Below are 26,672 nucleotides of genomic sequence, written 5' to 3' on the forward strand. Positions count from 1 at the left end.
GAGACAGACAGACAGACAGACAGACAGACAGACAGACAGACAGACAGACAGACAGACAGACAGAAAGAAAAGCAGTCAGAGAGAGAGAGAGAGAGACAGAGACAGAGACAGAGAGACAGATATATTAGTTTTTAAATGTCTTAACGGTCTCAGGCCTTCTTATGTATCTGACCTACTTTTACCCTATCAACTCTCGTGGACCCTGAGGTCCTCTGGCACTGGCCTCTTAACCATACCAAAAGTAAGAACTAAAACACACGGGAGGTGGCTTTTACTTATTATGGCCCCCGATTGTGGAACAGCCTGCCGGAGAACCTCAGGGCCGCAGAGACTGTTGATGTTTTTAAAAAGAGGCTAGAGACCCACCTTTTTAATCAGGCTTTCAATTGATTTGTTTATCTCATTTCTTTAATCAGGTTTCTTATCATATTTAATCTTTATCTGTATCTTATTTTAGTTGCATGTTTTAATGACATGTTTATTTACTATTTATTTCATTTACTCATTTTATTTCATTCAGTGTTTATGTCTTAGTCCCTTGGTTTTTAGCTCCAGTGTTTCCTCACGGGGGCCCCGGATTTTAGTTGCAGTGTTTCCTCATGGGGGCCCCCCACACTGGGAGTTGCTCTTGGTCTACTGATGGGGGCGCTACTGAGGGGACGGCTCTGGCCTGGATAGCTGGAGGCCTCTGCACCTTGGTGTGGGGCCTCCTGTCTGCCTGGGTCGTGGTGGTCTCAGGTGGCATTCCCAAGTCATGGGCCGGGGGCCCTCTCAGTGTGGATGGCCCCCTAAGGTGGCTTATTCCTTGCCCTGTCCATATGGGTGCGTGGGTGGGTGTGTGTGTGTGTGCGTACGTGCGTGTCTGTGAGTCTCTATATGTCTCTATGTATTTATGGGGGCGGGAGGGCTGGGTTTTCTTTTTTTGCTGTTTTAACCTCTGTGAGGCACTTTGTGTTGCTTTTAAGTATGAAAAGTGCCATATAAATAAAGTTTGATTTGATTTGATGAGCAATTATGCACAAGTGTATCCTTGGCAGAAGTCTTTTCAGCATCTCTGGCAATAGAGCCAGAGAGTTGATGGGTTTCTCTTGGGTGGTGGCATCTCTGAATACCTGCCAGTCTGTGTTCTCAAAAGCTCTGTATTCAAACATATGTAATTTTGTGCCATCTGGGAAAAAAAAAAACATTAAATCTACTAGGTTACTTAACAAGCCTAACATGGAAATTGTGAGACTGACAAAACAACAAACAAAAAAACACTACTGCTACTTTTTATTTACATTAGGCATGGTCAATGACACACCACAAATATTTTTCATGAGCAACTACTTTTTGCTGCAGAAAGAGTTCCTGCTTCCCTATTGTTATTGTTATGCACACATAATTAGTTAAATAAGCGACTTGATGAAATTACCTGCTAATGACTATGACATACTACTACCTAGTTGCTGTTCATGTTACAGGAAGCAGAGATGGCTTTTCAGTCCCATAACTACCTGGTTTGTCCATACAGCTTCTGCTCCTTCTGACAACACATACTGCTGTGAAACTATAGGCTTCACAGTTACAGTACATGCCCCAGAAACACAGAGGCAAGAAACAAATCAGGTTGACTTTTTGTCAGTTTTATTAAAGGAGTTACAAGATACTTTTACATGTCACGAGAAAAAATATACTAGAATAAAAGCACAAATGTATATCCACAAATAAATGCAAAACCACAACATGTCTGCAAGTTTGTGAGAAAACTACGTGCTAACGCTAAACACTACCAAATAAGTTATCTTTTTCAACAATCAATTTAAATTTTACATTTTAAGTCAAGATTCAATGCAAATCAGAAAAACAAACAAAAACAGGGATGCCTTTGTTGTGTAGGTGCTCAAGAGTGCAAGCTGCAGAGTAAACACACAGCTGGTAGAGCTTTAACACAAAATAGCAGGTAACTATATCACACGCACAACGCTACACAGCGCTACTCATGCTTGGTGATGGTTCTAGTTTGTGAAAAACAAAGAGTGGCTTTCCTGCTTTCATGTTTCAGGGCCACAGCTGGAGTCCTGCTCATAACACAATTCAAATCCACCTGACTACAGTAGAATCAAGGCAGTTTCTCCCTTAATTTACATGTAAAAGCATTTCCATATGTAATATTAAAGTCAGAGTTCAACTAATGCTGCACACAGGGGACACAGATCAACGCTACCATTATCCTCATAAAAGCTTAACATACAGCTACTGTTAATGCCACATCAAGTTTTAAGGGAAAAGCATGCAGCTCTATCTTTATAGAGATAAAACAAAATCATCCACAAGAAGGAATACACAAGATATTTACAATGGCAACAGCATGGGGAACCACTACAACAGGCTGCTGAGGATTCACGATGGCATTACACCAGAAGAGACTGGGCTGCAGTCAGAGCTTGGAAAGGACAAATTTTAACAGCCTTGCTGGTTCTCTATTCATAACCTCTGCCGTGAAGAAGCTGCAATGGACTATACAGACAAACCACAGCAACCAAACACTGACTTTACTGACTTTGCTGAAACAAAACATGGGAGAGGCAGAGGATTAATGATTTTGAGCTGTGGGACAAAGTGTTTCAGTCAAAGTCTCTGTTGACCAGGACCAGCGGAGCCACCAGTGTCCACACGTACAGGGCAATGCAGATCCAGCTGGAAGAGATCTTCACCCACACAGATGGCCACTTGCTGGTCATGGCCTCGTAGTTGGAGTCAGGGCTGCAGAGAGAACAGACAACAGAGAATCGTGTTAGCTGACAGATTTACCAGAATCAGAATCAGAAATCAGAAAAAGCTTTATTGCCAAGTACGATTTAACACATACCAGGAATTTGTTTTGGTGAAGCTGGTGCATGACAAATCTTCTAAAAATAAGCTTTTAAAAAGTAAAAAAATATAACAATATAAATATATACACAGTCTGTTTTTTAACAGTAAAAAGAGCAGTACAGCTGGCAGTGATACAGTAAAATAACAAGGAACCAAGATGAGCGTTAATGTAACGCATATAGTTATGGCAACGTCAATGTCAATGTGACAAGTAGAGGCAGGGGGTGAAGTGTGAAGAGTGTCGGGGGTTCTGGGCCTTGTTGATAAGGCTGACAGCAGACGGGAAAAAAACTGTTCTTGTGGCGTGAGGTCTTGGTCCCGATGGACCGCAGCCTCCTGCCAGAGGGGAGTGTCTTGAAGAGTTTGTGTCCGGGGTGGGAGGGATCAGCCACAATCTTTCCTGCATGACTCAGGGTCTTGGAGGTGCACAGGTCCTGAAGAGACTGGAGATTGCAGTCAGTCACTTTCTCTGCTGACACGCTGCAGTCTGCCCTTGTCCTTGGCAGTGGCAGCAGCGTACCAGATGGTGATGGAGGGTGTGAGGACGGACTCAATGATGGCTGTGTACAAGTGCATCATCACTGTCTTTGATTGAATTTCTTCAGCTGCCGTAGGAAGGACATCCTCTGCTGCGCTTTCATTATGAGGGCGCTGATGTTCGGCTCCCACTTGAGGTCCTGGGAGATGATAGTTCCCAGGAAGCGGAAAGACTCCACAGTGTCAATAGTGGAGTCACAGAGGGTGATGAGGCAGGTGAGGCTGAGTTCTTCCTGTAGTCCACAACCATCTCCACTGTCTTTATAGCGTTGAGCTCTAGGTTGTTCTGGTTGCACTAGGTCACCAGATGGTCAACCTCCCACCTGTAGGCGGACTTGTCACCATCAGAGATGAGTCCGATGAGGGTGGTGTTGTCCACAAACTTCAGGAGCTTGACAAACTGGTGACTGGAGTTGCAGCTGTTCGTATACAGGGAGAAGAGCAGAGGAGAAAGAACACAGCCCTGGGGGATCCGGTGATGATGGTCTTCGCGTCGGAGATGTGTTTCCCCAGCTTCACGCACTGTTTCCTGTCAGACAGGATTTGTTTGTTTGCTTCATCCAGAAATTTAACCAGTATCCAGTTATTTCAATAAGGGGGTCTCATTTAATGTAAAAGGTGTGTAACTACAGGACAGCAGCAAAGCCATTGGAGTGGATTCAACTGTCATATATTTTTCATAATTGTTCAGAGGTGGCTTATCAGCAATAACAGGGACATCACTTTTGAATAGTACTTGTGTTGATATTTAATTTTTTTTAATCAGGTTAAGTCATTTTTCAGTGATATGGGCAACAGACATATAATTCATTCACCTGTTGGAGTGGAGGCAGAAATATGGAGAAATACAACCAAAACTATCTACAAGGATAGATACCACACAAGAGAAGTAAGAAAATACATTTAGTTTTTTCTTGTTTTCTGTAATTTCGGTGAAGTGACCCTTGAATTTTACCGTGGCTGTTCTGGCAATCTCAGGAGAGACCTTGACTGTCCGTGACTTAACACATTCAAGGGCCAATGACATAGGCCATGGCGAGTTTCAACCCAGGAGAGAGAAAAAATAAAGCAGGAGATGCCACTTCATAAACATGGTCACTTAGAAGAAAACTTGATAGTTAATGTGGAGAATGTTATCCCTCTGGGCCATAAAGGGCATGCACACAGTCAGTCAGTCAGTCAGTCAGTCAGTCAAACAGACAGACAGACAGACAGACAGACAGACAGTCTCTCTCTCTCTCTCTCTCTCTCTCTCTCTCTCTCTCTCTCTCTCTCTCTCTCTCTCTCTCTCTCTCTCTCTCTCTCTCTCTCTCTCTCTCTCTCTCTCTCTCTCTCTCTCTGTTGCCCCAAATACTCAGACCGGAATGTTTGCTGTGATGCTAACGATATGGATGTGTTTGTGCATAAAAAGATGTTTATGACTCACCATTTACTCAAAATTGTTCAAATGACATGATAAATCCTACATTTTTGCCCAAAGACAATGTCCCCAGACCCCCTTAAAAAATCTGTTTTATCAGTGAAATTGAAAAAATCAAGCCATTTACAGCATGTTCTTAATAATTTGTGCCCTCCTGTAAAATCAGCAAATGCAATAAGCTACATTAAGTACTTTCTATCGTTCTGTAAAAGACATTATCAACCTGCACATAGGCTACTCCATGTACAGTATACAAAGATTTGGCACAACATTATGACCATGCATGAAAACTGTTCATGCAGGTTCTAGAACTGAACCACGGAGCAATAGAAGAAGGTGGCCTGGTCTGATGAATCATGTTTTCTTTTACATCTCATGGATGGCCGGATGCGTGTGTGTCGCTTACCTGGGGAACACATGGCATCAGGATGCACTATGGGAAGAAGGCAAGCCGGCAGAGGCAGTGTGATACTTTGGGCAATGTTCTGCTGGGAAACCTTGGGTCCGACTATCCATGTGGATGTTACTTTGACACGTACCAGCAACCTAAGCATTGTTGCAGACCATGTACACCCTTTCATGGAAACGGTATTCCTTGATGGCTATGACCTCTTCCAGCAGGATAGTGCACCATGCCACAAAGAAAAAATGGTTCAGGAATGGTTTGAGGAGCACAACAAAAAAGTTTGAGGTGTTGACTTGGCCTCCACATTCCCCAGATCTCAGTCTAATCAAGCATCTGTGGGATGTGCTAGACAAACAAGTCCGATCCATGGAGGCCCCACCTCACAACTTAGGACTTAAAGCATCTGCTGAACATCTTGGTGCCAGATACAACAGCACACCTTCAGGGCTCTACTAGAGTCCATGTCTCGATGGGTCAGGGCTGTTTTGGCAACAAAATGGGACCAACACAATATTAGGCAGGTGGTCATAATGTTATGCCTGATCTAGGGCTGGGCGACAAAACAATAGCAATATGTCTCGCAATAGACACGTAATCAAGATCAATAAAAAATGCATTTGATAATTTTTTTTTCTTCGTCGGAAGAAACCTGAAGTTGCGAAGCGAGGTTGGTTGCATGAACAAAGACACTCGCTCTCAGGTAACCGAGCAACGTAGGGAGTAATCGCTGATCAGTGAGAGAGACGGTAACCCGCTGATCATTTGGTTGCGCCATCTCGTTGTCTCGTGTTTGATGCTCCGCGAGGAGTGAGATGAGAAATAGAAAGTGAGTGCTGCAGCGAGCGAAGAAATTGTCGATAAAACAGGGAAAGTCAGCTCGCCAGTATGGCAGTTTTTTGGATTTTATAAGTCGGACCGTAGTCAGACCAATGTGGTCCGTAACTTGTGCAAGACTGTCGTCCCCACCAAGACCGGTAATACCACAAACTTGTTTAACCACCTTAGCCGCGCTCACCCTTTGGAGCACAGCCGTATTCGCCAACGTCCAACAGCAACCGCAGCACCACCGCATAAGCAGCTGACCACCATGCAGAGGTACTCTGCTTCAGTGCCTGATGACAAATCATCTAAAAGGCACAAAGACATAACGGAGGCAGTGGCATATCATATAGCTAAAGACATGCTTCACTGAGCACTGTGGAGAAGCCAGGTTATAAACATCTCTTACACTTGCAATAAAAATATAATTGAATAGTTCATGTATGTTTAGAGTAAGAAGAGTGACTAAAGTTGTTCATATGTCTAGGCTGGTTTTATAGTTCAATCAATCTTACTATACTGTCTATCAGGTTTGTTTTTTTGTATGTTACAGATGTCAAGTCCACCTCAGTTTCTGCTATGTTTACAAAACACTGCACATATCTGAAAACATTTTATTCACCAGAAGGTGAATCAGCTTGTGAACTTCCTGCACTAAACCTGCAGAAAAAAAGCTCTCAGGTTTCTCTCTGTTTACATTTTTACACTTTTTTACATTTATTATTTGAGTGTTTTCCATGGTTGTGTTGACATTTCCTTTCCTTTCTGCCTTGATAACTGAGGGGATTATAATCAGAGGAAGGTTAAATTTAAAATAAAAATGTTTAAATTGAATGTATTTTTCTCCTGGTCCTTATTTTAAATAGGTAATAAAAAATATCAATAATTATCGATATCGACCAATATAAAACACTTACATCATGATAGACTTTTCAGCCATATCGCCCAGCCCTAGGCTGATCGGTGTATATAAATGATTAGCCTTGGTAAATGCACATATAATGTGCTGCACAGATAATTACAAGGCACACACTTACCATACAGTTATTTCTTGCATTAAATCCTTCTTTTCCAACTTACATCTCTTTTATGCACTGCTGTGTATAACACGTCTGTAGGAACTTTTTAAGGCAAAGAAAAGAAACAAATACAAGTGTTTTACAAAAATATTAATATTGTACTTGTATAACTTATTGTGATATCAAGGGAGGCATTAGGTACACCTTGCTAGTACTGAGTTGGACCCCCTCTTGCCTTCAGAACTGCCTTTATTCTTCGTGGCATACTTTCAATAAGGTGCTGGAAACATTCCTCAGTGATTGTGGTCCATATTAACATGATAGCATCACGCAGTTGCTGCAGATTGCATCCATGATGCAAATCTCCCGTTCCACCACATCCCAAAGGTGCTCTAGTGGATTGAGATCTGGTGACTGTGGAGGCCATTGGAATAAAGGGAACTCATTGTCATGTTCAAGAAACCAGTTCAAGATGATTTGAGCTTTGTAACATGGTGCATTATCCTGCTGGAAGTAGCCATCAGAAGATGGGTATGCTGTGGTCATAAAGGGATGGACATGGTCAGCAACAATACTCGGTAGGCTGTGCAACTAAGAGGCCCAAAGTGTGCCAAGAAAACATCCTCCACACAATTACACCACCATCAGCCTGAACCGTTGATACAAGGCAGGATGGATCCATGCTTTCATGTTGTTTACACCAAATTCTGAACCTACCATCTGAATATTGCATCTGAAATCAAGACTCATCAGACCAGGCAACGTTTTTCCAGTCTTCCATTGTCCATTGTCCAATTTTGGTGAGCTTGTGTGAATTGTAGCCTCAGTTTCCTGTTCTTAACTGACAAGAGTGACACCCTGTGTGGTCTTCTGCAGCTGTAGCCCATCTGCTTCAAAGTTTGACGTATTGTGCGTCCAGAGATGGTATTCTGCATTACTGTTGTAACTATCGTCTCAAATGAGTCTGCCCATTCTCCTCTGACATCAACAAGGCATTTTCATCCACACAACTGCCGCTCACTGGATATTTTCTCTTTTTCAGACCATTCTCCATAAACCCTAGAGATGGTTGCGCATGAAAATCTCAGTAGATCAACAGTTTCTGAAATACTCAGACGAGCCCATCTGGCACAAACAACTATGTCCAAAGTCACTTAAATCCCCTTTCTTCCCCATTCTGATACTTGGTTTGAACTTCAGCAAGTTGTCTTGACCACGTCTATATCTATAGACAGTTTCAATGTCAGTTCTCAACATTGTCAGTATCAAAGTCAACAAATAACAGAGAATGTGTTCAAAACTGAACAAAAAATAAATAAACCATCACCTCATCAAATTAATATTTAGTAGTCTTGCCATTAGCACATAGTAGAGCTCTAATCCTGGCTGGCATGTTCCCCACGAGCCTTTCACACTGTTGAGGGGCAATCTTGTCACATTCTTCTTGAATTACTGCTTATAATTCTTCTAAATTCTTTGGTTTAAGCCAGGGGTGGGCAAACTGTTCCACAAAGGGCCACTGTGGCTGCAGGTCTTCTTTCCAACCAAGCAGCAGCACACCAGACTTGACTCAGTCAATCAACTGATCTCACTCTTTAGACAGCTGATTGGTCAAACTGTGAGCTCTTGATTGGTTGGAAAGAAAACCTGCAGCCACAGCGGCCCTTTGTGGAACAGTTTGCCCACCCCTGGTTTAAGCTTTGAAACAGACCTTTTGATAATCCACCACAGATTTTCAATGGGTCTCATGTCCGGTGATTGAGCTGGCCACTCTAAGACCTGGATACTGTGCTCCTGCAGCCAAGTTCTACTGGCCCTGGATGTGTGGTAAGGGGCATTATCTTGTTGAAACATCCAGTTTTGACCTCGACAGAACAGTGCATGTGCAGAACGGAGCAAATGGGCTTCGAGAATGGCACAATACTTGGCAGAGTTCAATGTGCCATCACAGACAGTGAAATGACCAACACCAGCAGCACTCCTGCATCCCCAAACCATGATACTGCCTCCACCATGCTTGACAGTAGGTACTGTACATGCTGGAGATAATGCTTCGCCTGGCCTTCTGCGCATCCTCACATTAGCAGGAGGATGATCAAGCTGGAAACTGGACTCATCTGTCCACAGAATCTTCTTCCAGTTCCTGGCTGTCCACTTCTTGTGTGCTCGGGCCCACCGATGCCGGGCTAACCTCTGTCTCTCATTGATCAGGGGCTTCTTGACAGCCTTGTAGGACCTTAAGCCAGGATCTAAAAGTCGGCCATGTACAGTGCAGGTGGAACACTGGACACCAGTTTGGTTTGACCACTGCTGCTGAAGCTCCTGTGATTTCATTCGGCGGTTTTCCCTGCACATGTGGATCAGGATGCGGTCATTTCTTGCTGAAGAAACCACCCAGATCTTGGTTTGTCTTCCAAGCTGTTGGTTTGTCTGTATTTCTGCAGAGTGTATCCAACTGCTGAAGGACTGCATCTGCACTTCCTGGCTATCTGGTGGCAGCTGTACCCTTCCTGGCTGAGAATCTGTATCTTCAGGTGTGTTTCCTGCGTTAGGTTCCTTGTTTTAGCCTTTTTTTCTCTGAAGAACTTTAAAATGTGCTGGTTTTTACAGACATGAAGCACGGCAACAAAAATTGTGTCTTTTAATAAAAAGCACAACCTTCATTAGTGGATCACTGGTACCAAAATGACCCAAAACTCAAAATTTCTTTTGTATTTTTATGGAACCAATCAATTTTTAGTTTTTAATTTTTTTTTAGGATTTGTTTAGTATTTTGGCTGTGACTGTACTAAAAGAAATTGCACTTGAAGTCCTAAGAGTGATTGTTAATGCAATATTTCACAAATGCATGGGGTATCTGGAAACTTTTTTTCCACCACTGTATATACACGTGGGATATGTGTGTATTTAAATTCTGTTCTTGTTAATGAAACCTCAAAATGTTTTTCTATTTTCCGTAGAAAGCATCAATATAATTTTTTGTATGTATGGCAGTGGCTTTCAAATCTTGAGTAAGATAATTTCTTATTTGTAAATGTCACCTAAGGGTACATATGTTTGAACAGCTGAAAAAAACTTCCTCCAAGTACAGAAAGCGATGTTTTACCTTTCCAATCTCTGCAAAGTGTGATTTGCGCAAGGGGTTTGGACCCTGTTAATCCATGTGTGCAGTTCTAGCTTCTGCTTATAATTTTTCTCTTCTAAAAGTGTTTGTGCCGCAAAAACTGTAAGACCAAAAATCACCAAAAATTGGCAGGTTGGTTGATTCTACCCACAATTCATGCACATTTAGTGATACTCATTGACCTGAGGGTGATATTGTAATAATCAAGTTCACGCTTTTGCAACTGTCCCAAAAATTACTTTTAAAATTCTTTCATCATTTTAGTCTCACATATCTTCTGCATCTGGTCTTCTACTCCAAAATGTTTTGTGTAATGGTTATCCTTTAACTGGATCACTTCTTACTGAGTGGCAGTACTGTGATCTAACCACAGTAGCTGCTCTGCAGTGTGAAGCCCACCTGTACCAGTTGGTGAGTGTCATCATGATGTACAGCGATGCCAAGAACAGCATAAAGTGGAAGAAAGAGTAGGAGTAGGTGACACCATCCTTCTCATTGTCCACAGCTCTGTTGAGACCACTGCCTTCCTCAAAGCTGTCAGTCTGAGGCCCATCCTCAATTAGAGCTGACTCATCACTGGTCAGAGTCAGCTTGTTCACCTGGGCATTGGACGAATTACGAATACTAATAGACATACATGGGAAAAGAGAGAACAGACCTGCCTTATCAAACAACAACATGAGACAAGTCATTTCAAGCACAAGCTAACTATCAGCCTGCACACTGGTCTTCAAACTGTTTACTAATCTGTGAGTTTCTTCACAATTTGAGAACTGCAGAGACATTTAAAAGGACTTCCTCACCTGGAGTAGAGGACACACATGAGGAAAAGGATCAACCCTACAATCCCCTGGGCATCCCACCACTGAACCACGTGGTCCTGACCTGCTGGGCTAGTGCTGTTCAATCCAATAATGCCCAGAAGGCTTGGGTTACACTTCCTGTCTGTAAGACATAAGAAAAGCATCAAATTTAGTACTGGTTTTCATGAAATATCATTAATGGGTCTCTAGGCTGTGTGTACGGTATCTAACAAAACACGTTTTAGTAATCATTTCTCAGAGCTCAGAGAAAAATAGGTGGTTGTGAGCATCATTGATCTAGACTACATCTCGTGAAAACAAGGTGTCTTGTATTGTAATTCCATATATATGTCATGCTGTATCATCAGGGGCAGTTTCTGTGTTGGCACTACATTTCACAAACTTCCAATTTGTTACAACTTGGTCATATTTTCATAGGTTTGGCCATTGGTTCTTCTTGTCATGATGAGTGTGTTTACATGCACCTCAGGAAACAGCTTATTATCAGCTTTTTACAGCAATATGGCTACTAATGTTCTACATATGAAAAAATCCAGTGTCTGTTACCAAAGTACGGAGAAGAGAAACCTGATATCTCCAGCTTAAGTTTTCCTGGAAAAAGACCATTTATTGGTTATGTATACAGGTAACCATGTTTCTAATTGTTTTTTTGTGCAAGACAAAGATTACTGACAGAATTGGTGTGACAGCAAAGAAGTGGAAATGTATCTTTGATCTGGGTCACATAGTACACATAGAACTGGAATTACTGCCTCAAAGTTATATGCCTTCAACAGTCAAGTTGCATTTATATCCACGTCCAGACTACGTAGTGAAGACTTTCAATGAATTTAAAAAATGCATGGAGTGTGTTTTTTGGGGAAATGGAAGTCATCACCATACTGACTTGTATGATTCCAGTGAAAACTTTCAAGCAAGAAATGTGTTGTGTTCACTCAGAGACTATTCTGTACAGAGGAGTACAGAGGACTGAAAAGACAGCTTTGTCACATCACATGCTTCAAATATGGGTGGTGCTACAAAGAAGCTACAAATTCTATAACATGGATGCTTCAACAGCTTCAACCCAGCAGCACATAAGATCTAAACAATCACCATTAGTATCTCCAATTCAGTATCCAACCAAATGTGGAAAAAACAAGACTTCACAGTGCAAACTGATCAAGGTGAATGCAATACAGTTTACTGATTAATGATCTTACCAGGCTCATTGGTCATGGCAGACCAGGTCAGGTACATGGTGTACAGGGTAACCAGTGAGGACTGCAGCAGGCCAGACCTGGGCTGGGACTCCTTCACACAGAAAAAAGCATGCATCAGTAGGAAAATAAATTAAAGAATAAACCTAACAAGCAAAAGCACTAAACTTCCCCATAGCTTCTTTATTAGCCATGCCTTTCCCCAGAACTCTTCCATCATCAGTAATGATCCCATATTTGTCCCTTACACATCGCATCTCAATCATGTGATCAATTCTACATGCTGCTATCACCAGATGTGTTGTGTTCAGTGTTGCTGCACAACATTATTTCTGAATTATCTTGTTGTGCCAACTCATTCTGAAACACATGTACAAATGTAACATTCTATAGTCAGGCTTTACAGCCAAAATAATTATGCATATACTGAAAATCCTCTGAAAAAGCAGAAGAAATCTGGCAAGAGAACCCCTCGCTCATGTCCCTGTCTCACACATCTCTGCTTAAACATGAATATTAAAGAGAAATGGTGTGAACCTGGATCTGAGGCAGGATGGACATGATGGAGGCAGCGATGCAGAGGAACATGTTGATGCTGATGAAGACCTTGTTTTCAGTGCAACCATCAGAGTGGGTGTAGTAGATGTAAAACATGACCAGAGACACCAGAGACAACAAGTAGTTCACTGTGGTGACGGAGAGCAGAGCTGTGAACACACAACACAACTTCATTAAATACTGTATATGCCTGTCAAAATAACAGGATAGGTTTATCGGCCTACTGATGAACCTTTTTACTAGGAATTCAACACTATTAAACAGGTTTGTTTGTAGGAAGCCCTTTATCTGAAAGCTATCGGACATTCTGATTGGATATTCTATTAGTATACAAGAGTATACAGTATTATAATTACGGTCTTTAATTTCATTATCATGGGTTTTAATGAATAAATACATAATAATAATAATAATAATAATAATAATAATAATAATGATACATCTTACATGTCTTGAAGACATACTAAACACTTGATTTTCTTCTTAAGTCTGATTTTCACAGTAGAAATGGCTTTTAAGATGATTCTATGTCAAGTCCTTTGTTGTCTCTTTAATAGCTGTCACTGAAACATATTAGGTATTGTTTATATCCATTACTGTCACATAAAACACCTCTTTTAAGTTTGTTATTAATCAAGTTTTCATGAAACTGTCACCATACCTGCATACCAGCAACGAGAATTGCCTTCTTCCATCTTCTCGACCCAGGATTCATTCCAGGAATGGGCAAAGTCAATGAGTAAAACCAGCTGGATGAGGATGAAGCAGAAGGCACCAGCCATGCCGACATAGAACCATACTGAGGAACACATAGAGATGTTACTTTACTTCACTGTCACTATATCTGCAAGTTTTTTATACAGCAAAAATTTATGACATTTAAAACCCTCTTACTGCCTACCTAAACTTGAATTAAAGACAAAGACACAAATACATCCTGTTCTGTGACAGCCAGCTAAAGCTTTACTCTTGGTTGCCACAACAGAAATACAAAGACATATCAAAAATCTTGAAATGTGGTGATTTATGTATTAAGAGTAATGCAAGGACTGAATGATTCTTTAAAGTTCTCCTCGTTGTCAAACAAATAAAACCCTTTAAGAACCCACTGGATTTTGTAAAAACGCAATGCCACAAAACTCCTTTTCTTTGTCCACAACATTTCTGAGACACATAGTTATGGATAGCAGTGGACTGACAGTGTATGTACATTCTATATATCTTGTTTTCTTCAAAATGCCCATGTGGCGCATAATAGAATCTGTGACAATGTCATATGCAGGGTAATTCCTCTAAGACCTCCACAGTCTTGATCTACTGTCGAGGAGGCACAAACACATGCCAGCTATGTTGCACTTTATTTGAGAAGAAAAAGACAGGAATGGACAAGGATAGTTACCAGTAGTGAAAGGACCTTCTGAGATGAAAAATGATCCAATAGTCATGGCAGCAGCTGCAGCAAACTTAAAGAACCAAAACCTGCAACAGAGACAAAAAATACTACATATTTCCCCAACAATCACTTCCAACAGTTCTTACATCTTTCTCTTACAAGAACTGCAGGATTAAATTCTTATACACCTTAGTGCAGTTTTGGATTCAAATTTTTTTTTATTTAATAAATATACTACAGTAAAATATATTTTTGTAAAATTAAGTTTAATATTTAAAGTGCACTATTAAGATAATTGCTGTCAAGTATTTTTAAGTGTGTTTTAGTATATAGTATACAATTAGTATAATATTGCACTTAAACGTATACAGATTAAAAGTATATTAATTGTATGCTGTCATGACATACTCAAAAGCACATTTTTCTCTGTATATATATCTGTATATATATTTGCCATACAAGGCCTACCTCATAAATAAACTTATTTCACACTTCTGTCAGAACAACAGACAATGCTAGTGTCATATTTTTAAACCTTGTTTAATTATCTTCAGATCAAACATCCATAATGCTGTATCATGCTGACAATGACAGGAAAAATATGAACTGACCAATATTTTCCAAGGATCAAACAACAGAGGTGTCAAATATTTCAAGGACGGGCATTAATGTGCATTGAATGTGTAACATACCTGAGGACATGTATGTTCAGTGCATCCTGTTCATCCTTAGTTTTAAAATGTAGTGCAAATGCTGTAGAAGTATGTAAACATACACTAGTTGCCTAATTTATGATTAGTAAGTTATACTTTAACTGTACTAGAAATGCTCAATCAATGAATAATGCAGAAATGTACCCTAAAAGTACAACTTAAAATGGTAAATGGACTGTATTCTTATAGCGCTTTTCTACTCTGATGACTTTTACAACACATGTCTGCATTCACCCTATCACACACATTCATACAATGGCTAAGCCACCAGCTCATCACAAGCTTTAAAGCATTCACACACAGTCACATACGATGGCACAGCATCGGGGGAAATTTGGGATTCAGTATCTGGCCAAAAGACACTTCGACATGTTGACTGCTGAGGCCAGGGATCAAACCACCCATCTTCTGATAAGTGGACGACCACTCTACTTCTACCCTTACATTACATTGTAAATGTTTTTCAGTTGTTGAAGAGTAGCATGAGTGAATATAAAATAATTAGTACATTTGCAATATATAAAGTATACCTAAAATATTCCCATTTTAGCACAGTCAAGTGCACTTAATGCTACTTAAGTTGGACTTTTGTACAACTTAAATACTATTTAAGTGTAATAACTACAAAATTAGTTGTTCCAATTAAGCACAATTCAAGTGCACTATTTAAAAGTCTGCATACACTTTAGTATGTCCAGTATCGGAATATTTAGTACATTTTAATGCGTTGTTTTTCCATTGCAGAGGTACTTAAAAACATGCTGCCTTGGGCTTCAGGCAACTGTGATGGGCACCTTTCAAGATTTTTTTTCACATTTTATAGATTAACAATTGAGTATTTTAAAGAATACTTGATAGATTGATCAATGGTTAAAATAATGATTAGTTAAAACCCTACATTTTTACGTTACTACTGTTTCAAAGTGGAGGTGATGATCTGCTCCCTCTGTGTCGAGGTAGAAAAGGCCCTAAACCAGAGCTGGGCATTTTACGGCCCGCAAGCCACATCTTAGGGCATTCCTGTCTGGCCCACATGAGGTCAATCACAAATTAAAACATAAATGAAAACGTATTTATGCTGTGCACATGATACAACTGTGCTGCTTTTATTTTGAAAAGCATGGCTTTTTTTTTTTATTCACATAAGGACGCACATGCGTATGTGAACAGCTAAAAGTGATGCTGGCCAGCTAGCCCTCAAAATGTCAGCTCACGCCAAAAATAGAAAAGTTGATACCAAATGCTGCGTTTTCAACAAGTCACGGACTGCTAAATATTTATTTACAGAAGTCAAAGGTAAAGCCGTGTGCTTAGTTTGTCAGGTCGCTGTGTTCAAGGATTACTACGTGACCAAGCACAAGGAGAAATACAAGAACTTGCCTGATGAGTGCCCAAGGGAATCAGATAACTTGCTAGCTAAGTTGCAACATCAACAAGGACTTTTTACTAAACTTTGCACATCCAGATATGCAGCTGTCACGACAAGTTATGTCATATCCCACAAAATCGCTAGAAAAAGCCGTTTTCTGACAGAGTTTATTAAGGAGTGTTTGTTGGACTCTGCAGCACTAAAACGCCTGGAGAAAAAAAGAGCATTTGAGAACGTGCCCCTCTCCCGACATCCTGTAACAAGGAGGGTTGAGGACATTGCAGATGGTCAACTTCGACTGTTTTTCCCTGGCTTTGAGAGCTGATGTAATGATTATTTTTGTTTTTACTGTTCATTACTTCTATAGGAGTATTTTCCTTGACCTAAACCACAATTTCATATATTTATATTAATATGTACATAATATCCTTATTCTTCTGATTGCCGGTAATAGCTAATCAAAAATATATAATTTACTGCATTATACAAATGGAGAATATTAATACTGAGCAGAATTAAGTTCAAGTTATTGTTGGTTCAGCCCTCCAACAGAGCTCAGGTTTCTCATGTGGCCCCTTGTAAAAATTAATTGCCCACCCCCGCCCTAAACAATGGTAAGCCACTGAGCACAGCAGGTGCATACTCAGATGCACACAGTCACTCCTATAACAGCAGGTAAAATTTGCTGACTTTTCCAAATAAAATATGATAAATGCTGGTATTGTTTGTCATGTGGATTTGCATTAAGGGTTAACACAAAATAGTGGAAGCATTATCATTTCTATAAAGCAGGTGACAAGTCAACAAAGTTTCAACAAAGCTCTAGTTTATGTCCTAGCTGAAAGAGGAGGTTGTGGATGGATTCTGACTTACCCGTTGTGCAGCGCAGCTCTGGGGTCCTGGCTGCTCTTGACTTTGATCATGAGCAGAGAGAAGAGCAGGAAGAACATGGCCATGCCAAAGCAAATGCGGTACACAGCCTTGTAGCCAACCAGCACATCACAGTTCACATGACCCTCCACACCAGGAATAGATGAACCCATCCCTCCTTCACAGAAACCTGGAATCTACAGCACCACACAAAACAAAAGCCATGATGCTCCAGCAAGAAACCCTTTTATGTAAAATGACATTTAAATTAAACATCTGGCATGCAGCACAGAATATAGTGTTTAAGCTGCTCTGCAGAATCACTTTTGGGAAGTGTTCTTAAGGCCTTCAAGATCAGGCAGAAAAACTAATTTTTACCAAGGAAATCAGTGATATACTTCACTACAACCCAAAGTGAGACTCACTGTGTCAGTGATGAGTCTGAAATGCTTCAATCTACTTAATTTCTAAAAATTACTGATACACAATTGTAAATTTTAAATGCAAAAGATTTACATGTGAAACATCTGCATCACATCTTTATTTTTATGCATAATACTACCACTACAATAAGATCACATCGTCACTTGAGGGCAGAGGACCCCTACAACAGGCATTCTGTCTGTGGAGGCGTCATCACTGAAGTGACAGTTATTGCTGCAACGGAATTCTTTTATCAACATTACGCCAGACAAAACTTGAGAGCCCCTGTGGGCAAATCTGATTGCATCAGGAAATAGTATAAGACACTGTAAATAAAAACAAATAATAAATACAATGAATAGAAACAGGAAAAAATGTCCTATACCAGGAACTCCAAGAAGGAATGCAGATGAATGGCTCTTGAATGTGCAACGTACTGTTAAGAAGTTCTTAAACAAACTATATTGTATGGAAGCTCAGACTATTTTAAAATGAGATGGTAAACTTGAAAATGTAATACCACAACAGTATTACAATTATCCACATATGAATCTATTATCTGAATAAAAATGAATATGAGAATACAATAATCCAGTAGGTGGTTTGCAGATGTCGTCACGTCACTCTCTCGTTGTGGTGCTAACTGCAGATGGAGGGCCAGAAGTGATTTTATGCACAGGAAGCACTATAACACACAATCAAAATGCTGATGTTTTGAGTCGTTTATGGCTCCTCACATTGATCAAACCAAGAAACCAGGAGGAGCTGTTATTAACTACCAAAGGTTATTGTTCATAAGGGTGAAAAATGCAAGAAACTGACCAAAAAACTGTGGAAAAAAATGGTTTGTTAACTGTCTGCAGTTGGGAGGAGCCAAGTCGGCTTATGGTGGAAATGGTGTAACCGAGTTGACTCACACATGATGCTGGGCAGAGCTATGCTCCTGCAAGATGACAAATGCCTGAGACTCCCCACCAGTCAGTTAGAACTGCAGAGGCCTTTTGGATGAGAGGCAAAATGTCTTCTAGAACCACAAATGAGTCCAGTTGCCATTGGAAGCACTTAGAAGTCACAGAAGAATCACAATTCTATCTAAACCAATTCAGAATTGATTCACAAATTCCAAGAACTATTCACATTTTTAAATCTCGCAATGCCGCTGTTATCCATTTTTTCCTGCCACGTGTTAATTCACAAAATCTCATAGATGGCACTATGATGCCACTCCGCTTTCCCCTCAAGCCCACCTCCCTGGCATGAGCCAAATGGAAATGAAGTGTGTGTTATGGAGAGACCAGGAGTACTTTCGAGAAAAACAAATGCCTTGTCTGCAATGAAGGCAATCATTTGAGCATGCTTTGCATTTTATAATCTCAACATGCAAACTTTGCAAAGTGAAAGTGAAGTATTTCAAAAACACTACAAACTTGAGGAACCATGTAATACGGCATCATTCAGAGATGGATTTGGAACAACAACCCCCTGTAGCTCTAAGCCTCCTGGTAAACCAACCCACTGTGAAACAATGTTCTACACTTCCTGCCAACTCGGTAACTCAGTCCATAGTAATTAATTTTGAAAGATCTGCGTCCCTACAGGACGCCTATGGGCCGAACAGCAGTGCAGAGTACCCGGCCTTCTTGGAGTCCCTGGGAGGGGTACTGGAAAGTGCTCCAACCGGGGACTCTATTGTTCTGCTGGGGGACTTCAATGCTCACGTGGGTAGCGACAGTGATACCTGGAAGGATATGATTGGGAGGAACGGCCTCCCCGATCTGAAACCGAGTGGTGTTCTGTTATTGGATTTCTGTGCTAGTCACAGTTTGTCCATAACCATGAACACCATGTTCAAGCATAAGGGTGTCCATCAGTGCACGTGGCACCAGGACACCCTAGGCCAGAGGTCAATGATCGACTTTGTAGTTGTATCATCTGACCTTCGGCGGTATATCTTGGACACTCGAGTAAAGAGAGGGGCTGAGCTGTCAACTGATCACCACCTGGTGGTGAGTTGGATTCGCTGGCAGAGAAGGAAGCGAGACAGACTTGACAGACCCAAACATACCATGAGGGTCTGTTGGGAACATCTGGCGGAACCCGCTGTCAGGGAGGTTTTCAACTCCCACCTCCGGGAGAGCTTAGACCAGATTCCAAGGGAGGTTGGACACATTGAGTCCGAATGGACCATGTTCTCCACTTCCATTGTTGATGCAGCTGTCCGTAGCTGTGGCCGTGAAGTCGGCGGTGCCTGTCGTGGAGGCAATCCCCGAACCCGGTGGTGGACACCGGAAGTAAGGGAAGCCGTCAAGCTGAAGAAGGAGTCCTATCGGGCCTGGCCGGCTCATAGGACTCCTGAGGCAGCTGACGGGTACCGGCAGGCCAAGCGCGTGGCAGCTCGGGCGGTTGTAGAAGCAAAAACTCGGGTCTGGGAGGAGTTCGGGGAGGCCATGGAGGAGGACTACCAGTCGGCCTCGAGGAAATTCTGGCAAACCATTCGGCGCCTCAGGGAGGGGAAGCAGCTTTCTGTCAACACTGTTTACAGTGGAGATGGGGAGCTGTTGACCTCGACTGGGGATATTGTCGGGCGGTGGAAGGAATACTTCGAGGATCTCCTCAATCCCACTGTCATGTCTTCCGTAGAGGAGGCAGAGACTGGGGACTTGGAGGTCGATTCATCCATCACAGGGGCTGAAGTCACTGAGGTAGTTCGCAAGCTCCTTGGTGGCAAAGCACCGGGGGTGGATGAGATCCGCCCTGAGTACCTCACGTCTCTGGATGTTGTAGGTTTGTCTTGGTTGACACACCTCTGCAACATCGCGTGGCAGATGGGGACAGTGCCTCTGGACAGGCAGACTGGGGTGGTGGTCCCTCTTTTTAAAAAGGGGGACCGAAGGGTGTGTTCCGACTGTCGGGGGATCACACTCCTCAGCCTCCCTGGGAAAGTCTATTCCAGGGTACTGGAGAGGAGAATCCGGCTGATAGTCGGACCTCGGATTCAGGAGGAACAATGCAGTTTTCGTCCTGGCCGTGGAACACTGGACCAGCTCTTTACCCTCCACAGGGTGCTTGAGGGTTCATGGGAGTTTGCCTAAACAGTCCACATGTGTTTTGTGGACTTGGGGAAGGCATTCGACTGTGTCCCTCGCGTCATTCTGTGGGAGGTGCTCCGGGAGTATAGGGTTGGAGGCCCTCTATTGAGGGCTGTACAGTCCCTGTACAACTGGAGCAGGAGCTTGGTCCGCATTGCCGGCAGTAAGTCGGACCTGTTCCCGGTGCATGTTGGACTCTGGCAGGGCTGCCCTTTGTCACCGGTTCTGTTCATCATTTTTATGGACAGAATTTCTAGGCGCAGCCAGGGGCCGGAGGGGGTTCGGTTCTGGAGCCGCCAGATTTCGTCTCTGCTTTTTGCAGATGATGTTGTCTTGTTGGCTCCCTCGAGCCAGGACCTTCAGCATGCACTGGAGCAGTTCGCAGCCGAGTGTGAAGCAGCTGGGATAAGAGTCAGCACCTCCAAGTACAAGGCCATGGTTCTTGACCGGAAAAAGGTGGCTTGCTCCCTTCAGGTTGGGGGAGAGTTCCTACCTCAAGTGGAGGAGTTTAAGTATCTTGGGATCCTGTTCACGAGTGAGGGAAGGATGGAGCGTGAGATTGACAGGCGGATCGGTGCAGCGGCTGCAGTAATGTGGTCGCTGTACCGGTCTGTCATGGTGAAGAAGGAGCTGAGCCGAAAGGCGAAGCTCTCGATTTACCGGTCAATCTACGTTCCTACCCTCACCTATCGTCATGAACTTTGGGTCATGACCGAAAGAACGAGGTCCCGGATACAAGCGGCTGAAATGAGTTTCCTCCGCAGGGTGGCGGGGCGCTCCCTTAGAGATAGGGTGAGGAGCTCTGTCACTCAGAGCTCAGAGTAAAGTAGCTGCTCCTCCACATCGAGAGGAGTCAGCTGAGGTGGCTCGGGCATCTTTATCGGATGCCCCCTGGACGCCTCCCTAGGGAGGTGTTCCAGGCATGTCCCACCGGGAGGAGACCCCGGGGAAGACCCAGGACACGCTGGGGTGACTATGTCACTCGGCTGGCCTGGGAACGCCTCGGGATCCCCCCAGAAGAGCTGGGGGAAGTGTCTGGGGAGAGGGAAGTCTGGGCGTCCCCGCTCAGACTGCTCCCCCTGCGACCCGGCCCCAGATAAGCGGGAGAAAATGGATGGATGGATGGATGGATGGATGGATGGATGGATGGATGGATGGATGGATGGACTAAGACTAAAACTAATTTTAATATTTATTTAAAATTCTTGCCAAAATTAACACTGATGCATTTGAGATGATAGAAAGATTGCTCGAACAACAGCCACCCATTTGCATCTTAACTTGGCAGAACAACTGAATTTAGGAGCACTGTTATTTTCCTCCTGTGTTTTCCCAAATCCACTAAATTTGGACTAAAAGAAAATCAATTTTACTCTGGGCTGACATTGAGTAGTAAACATGTATATATGATTCAGTGTGGTTTTTTTTTGTCTTTGAGATGTATAAAAGTGTCTACTGCAGTCAATGGGAAAAGTAACTCAAAACCACAATCTAGAACCACGTGTGAATGTATTGAATTGAGAATTGACTTTGAATCAAGAAACTAGTTTATTTTAAATTGTGAATCATTTTGAATCACAAATCAATTTTGAATTGAATTGTGATCCAAAGAATCAGAATTACTGCTGGTTACACAACACTGATCCAGTGATGTGCAGCCATGATGCACAAGCTCAATAGTGGATGAATCTATTTAACCATGGCAATTCTTGCGAGCATTAGCAAAAATTTCCCATTGTTTTTTTTTCATTCACTCAACAAAAAAGCATGGTGACATGTAAATGTAAATGCAATAGACTGGGGCACTGTTTCAGTTAATACATTTGAATATTATCCAATTTAGAGCAGGCTAAGTCTTTGAAAATGAAATGTCAAACAGCTTCTCAATTTTCCTTTTAATATGGTCGTAGAAGCCCCATACAAGTAAGTGAAAATGAAAACACAAATTGGATTACTATATTTTCATTGGTGCTGGCAATCGATTAAAATATTTAACTGCGATTAATCTCATGAATGTCATAGTTAACTCACGATTAATTGCAAATTAATCACACATTTTTATCTATTCTAAATGTCCCATTAATTATCATTTTAATACTGTTATCAACATGGAAAAGTGGATAGGCTTGCTTTGTGCAAATGTTTTTATTGAAAACAGCAATGTGTAGTGTTATATTTCACACTAACATTCTCACTTTGAGCAGTCATTCACAATTGAAGCAAAATCTCACACAATTTAACACTGTCAATAAACAGGTGACAAAAATAAATAAATACTTGGTTACAAAAAAGCCCCTTCAACAGCCCTTTCTAAGGGATCAAAACAGGGTGATACAAAATAAAGTGCACATCACTGTAAACTAGGACTCAGGCTATAGTGCAGTTAAACCAAGGCTTAAACTTTCCTTCATTAAGTTTCCTTTGAACATACAAGCAGTCAGACTATAATGCTATTCTATTTATTCACCAGAGGCTTATTAACCCAGCCTCTTATTTCTCTCCAGAAGGAATGAACATTACTTGGCTATGGCTGCAGTAAGCTTGTTCTTAGTTGCAGTATCTATATGCCTCTGCCGAAAGCCATCCATTATCGCCTGGTTTTGACAAGGAGGTGGTGGAGAATTCGCATTCGCCGTGTGTTTGGCCTACAAGTGGCATTTCAGACTGGATGTGCTGCGGTGATAATTTAGTTCACACCGACAATACAATAACATACAATAACTTTGGTCTTGTCAGTCGACCCATCTGGCAACTTTTTTAAACTAAACTTTCCATTCAGAATCAAGCGTTTTGTGCTTGAAATCTATACAAACCGGTAGCCTACTCTTTCACAACTAGCGAGCAGACAAGACCAAACACGTGCGTGGGGCGTGCCTATTGTTTTGCTTCCGGTTTACGATTGGATCCTGTAGTTCTGTAATTTTTTGTAACGTTACTAGAAGTGGCCACAGCTTATAAAAAAACTACAAGTTCAGTAGGTCACAAAGAGCGTTAAACACGCGATAAAAAAATGACGCTGTTAAAATGGATTTGCGCTAACGCGTTAATAATGCGATATTTTTGACAGCACTAATTTTCATATAATTTTTTGTTCGGCTAAGAGACACATATGTGGAAAATTACAACTAGGGCTGTCAGTTTAACGCGTTAATTAGATTAATTAATTATGCTGCAAATTAACGCGCTATAAAAATTAACGCAATTAATCATGAGTGGCAAGTCAATGCGCAAGCATTTTAAATTTGGCCCTTTGAGTGACCCATAGGCTGCATCCTACCTGCGCTACTAGTCAAAACAACAACAGACGTGGATGCGACACCGGAGAGCGAGGCAAGCCTACTTGGACCTTTGAACGGCAAGTTTATTTATAAAAAGAACAAAGACGGGACTATTAACAAGAACGCAGTGATTTGTACCTTGTGTAAAAAAGAATTTTCCTATCACCGTAGCAGCTCCAGCCTGAATTATCATTTAAACGCTAAACATGTAGTTGCTGCTAGTGCCGCTAGTGCTACCGTGAGCTCATTCCACCAACCCACACTTGCTGAGTTAGGAAAACGAATGAGCAAAGCCACAACAGAAAAACTGACATACTCAATCGCAAAGTGGGTTGCTGCTGATTGCAGGCCGATTTCAATAGTGGAAGACGAGGGCCTAAAAGAGGCCTTTCAGATAGCGTCATCTGACTCTAATTTCCAGCTACCGTCGAGAACTACAGTGATGAAAAGAATTCACCAGCTGTAATGTGAATGTCAGTGAATTGTAATGTCCTAGAATTCAAATTCTTTATTTGGGGACCTTTAGCAGATATGAGATTAAAATGCGATTAATTAGATTAATTAATTACAAATCCTGTAATTAATTAGATTAATTTTTTTAATCGCCTGACAGCACTAATTACAACACTATTATGAAATTACATTTTCATTTTCAAGTTTACATTATCATCTTGATATAGTCCTCTATGGGCTTCCATAATGTTTGCCTTTAATTAAGGTACAAGTGAGTACATTTATGTGTTATGTGGCCTGTTTTGCACATTTTATACATACCCCAGAATCATATTTCAGTTCATATTTCTGTCATGCAAGGTTTTTGCTTCTTGAATGAAGATACATGAACAGAGGTTCATAAATGAAGATGTGTAATGAAAAAATTCTTCTCATAATCATTTTCTACAACTTGCCAAAAATAAACCCCCCTTTAGAATAAAATAATTACAAACCACCGCATTAGTAGTGTAATAATTCACTCACGATTTGGTAGATGTTATCTGAGGGACCCTGCATACCTTCTTAAGCTGCCCCTCCATGCCAGGCATCAACATAATACAGGCAATACCCACTCCCAGCAGTAGAAAGAAGGCATAGATGAGGCGAGTCACTGTGGAGTTATTTCCACTAGGGCAGCATCGACACAGCAGACAGGGGGCGCTGCCACACAGGCATGGGATCTGCATACACAAACCAGTAATAGTATGAATTTCTTATTTCTAGATAAATACATATATACACACATAGATGAATAGTACATTTAATCTAACAGTCCATCAAGCAGTTATTACATATATATATACACACACACACACACATATATATATGTACATGTATCTATAGAAATTAACTTTTCACCTACTTGTATGCACGTATACCAGTTGTTTATTTTTATCTATCTTTGTTCAGCTTTGTTGTCCTTGTTTGTAGCTGTATGTCTATTTCTATTTCTACCGTAAAATTGTCCTTGGAACTATGTGTAAGCTGAAACTGGAGTCATTTTCCTTGTTTGTGTGTATACTTCTCCAATAAAGAGGATTCTGACTCAGATTATGATTATTTGAGATGCTTGACGCTCCACCCGGGTAGGGTTAGGGTCATACGTCGCAATAGGAACACCCTGTTGACTGCAGCTGATATGAGCCTGTTTACATGTCTGTCGTGTCAACAGATGACGTTATACCCGGGCTGCTTTGTTGACATCATCCTCATTGGAAATTGCTGAGTGTTTCCAATGCTCACAAACACTGAACCACCAAACACCTTCAAATTGCTGTACCACTGATGCAGATTTTGCTGGACAACGTCATCAACAACAGGACAGTTAACGGAGCCGAGGGGAGGCTCTGGCGTTTTCAGTTATTAAGGTTAGCTGGTCTCCAAACAAAGGCAGATGTCATGTAGTCCTCCAGTTTGGTTTGGCCATTACCTTAGACAACTATCTATTCACACATGTAGCCTTTGTGTTAAGATAACAGATGAACAGTAACTGAATGCTAACTAGCTATATTTAGTTTATGTGCACAATATGCGCCACAGTTAATCACCCCGACGGCCTACCGCTTTGTATAATTGCGCAGTCATGACAGCACTTGCAAAGTCCAGGCAGCTAATGACACCAATGACACAAGGACCGCTTTCACTAACGGACATAAAGGCGTGCGGTACTTACCCAGCTCGCCATGGAGCACAACCCCAGAACGGCTCCCATGATGGTTGATGTTTGTTCGTGTGGTGTATCAACAAATTAGATAGCTTATGGTTTCCCAGAAGATGGATGATACACTGGCTTCTTCCTCTGCTACAATGTCCGGTAGTTTAGATGCAGATAATTGTTTTGCTGCCCTCCATAGGACAACTGCAGTACACTCCTCTCAGTCCCACAAAAATATGTAACTGCCATAACTGCAGGCTATATCTAACTTAAACCCAGCCTATTCATTTATGTCCTCTGTAGTGGACATTTGGTTTTGGTCTATATCTTTTGGGTCATTTGAGCTACCCTACTAAGTCCTGGTGTGTTCAGATTTCCAATGATATCTCATGTGTTTGGGTGGGATGGGGGAACATCATTTTCATGCTGAGACAAAATGGAGACTGCAGCAAAACGCAAATGCCAGGAAAAGAAAAAAGGTAAGTCAAATATTGTTAAGAAATTGCTTTTCTCACTATTCCTATATATACTTTCTTTTTTATGAATATGTTAGAATCATAAATTGGAGTCAGAGTTCAGTTACACCATTTGTTAAGAAAAATAATGTTATGAATGTTTAATAATGT

The 26,672-nt window shown here is 41.6% G+C and overlaps 1 protein-coding gene across 1 annotated transcript; it reads right to left on the minus strand.

The window, feature by feature from the left end:
* Positions 1–1,614: 1,614 nt before the first annotated feature.
* On the minus strand, positions 1,615–26,427 carry serinc1 (serine incorporator 1). The gene is made up of 10 exons (XM_070986875.1): positions 26,065–26,427; positions 24,911–25,072; positions 17,111–17,304; positions 14,162–14,241; positions 13,424–13,561; positions 12,742–12,911; positions 12,208–12,298; positions 10,985–11,126; positions 10,581–10,805; positions 1,615–2,745 (listed from the first exon to the last, which is right to left on the minus strand). Exons 1-10 carry the CDS (start codon positions 26,101–26,103, stop codon positions 2,607–2,609), a joined length of 1,380 nt encoding a protein of 459 aa, XP_070842976.1. The 5' UTR covers positions 26,104–26,427; the 3' UTR covers positions 1,615–2,606.
* Positions 26,428–26,672: the final 245 nt, after the last annotated feature.

This window comes from Chaetodon trifascialis, chromosome 19 (assembly GCF_039877785.1).
Source record: "Chaetodon trifascialis isolate fChaTrf1 chromosome 19, fChaTrf1.hap1, whole genome shotgun sequence".
NCBI classification, from domain to species: Eukaryota; Metazoa; Chordata; class Actinopteri; order Chaetodontiformes; family Chaetodontidae; genus Chaetodon; species Chaetodon trifascialis.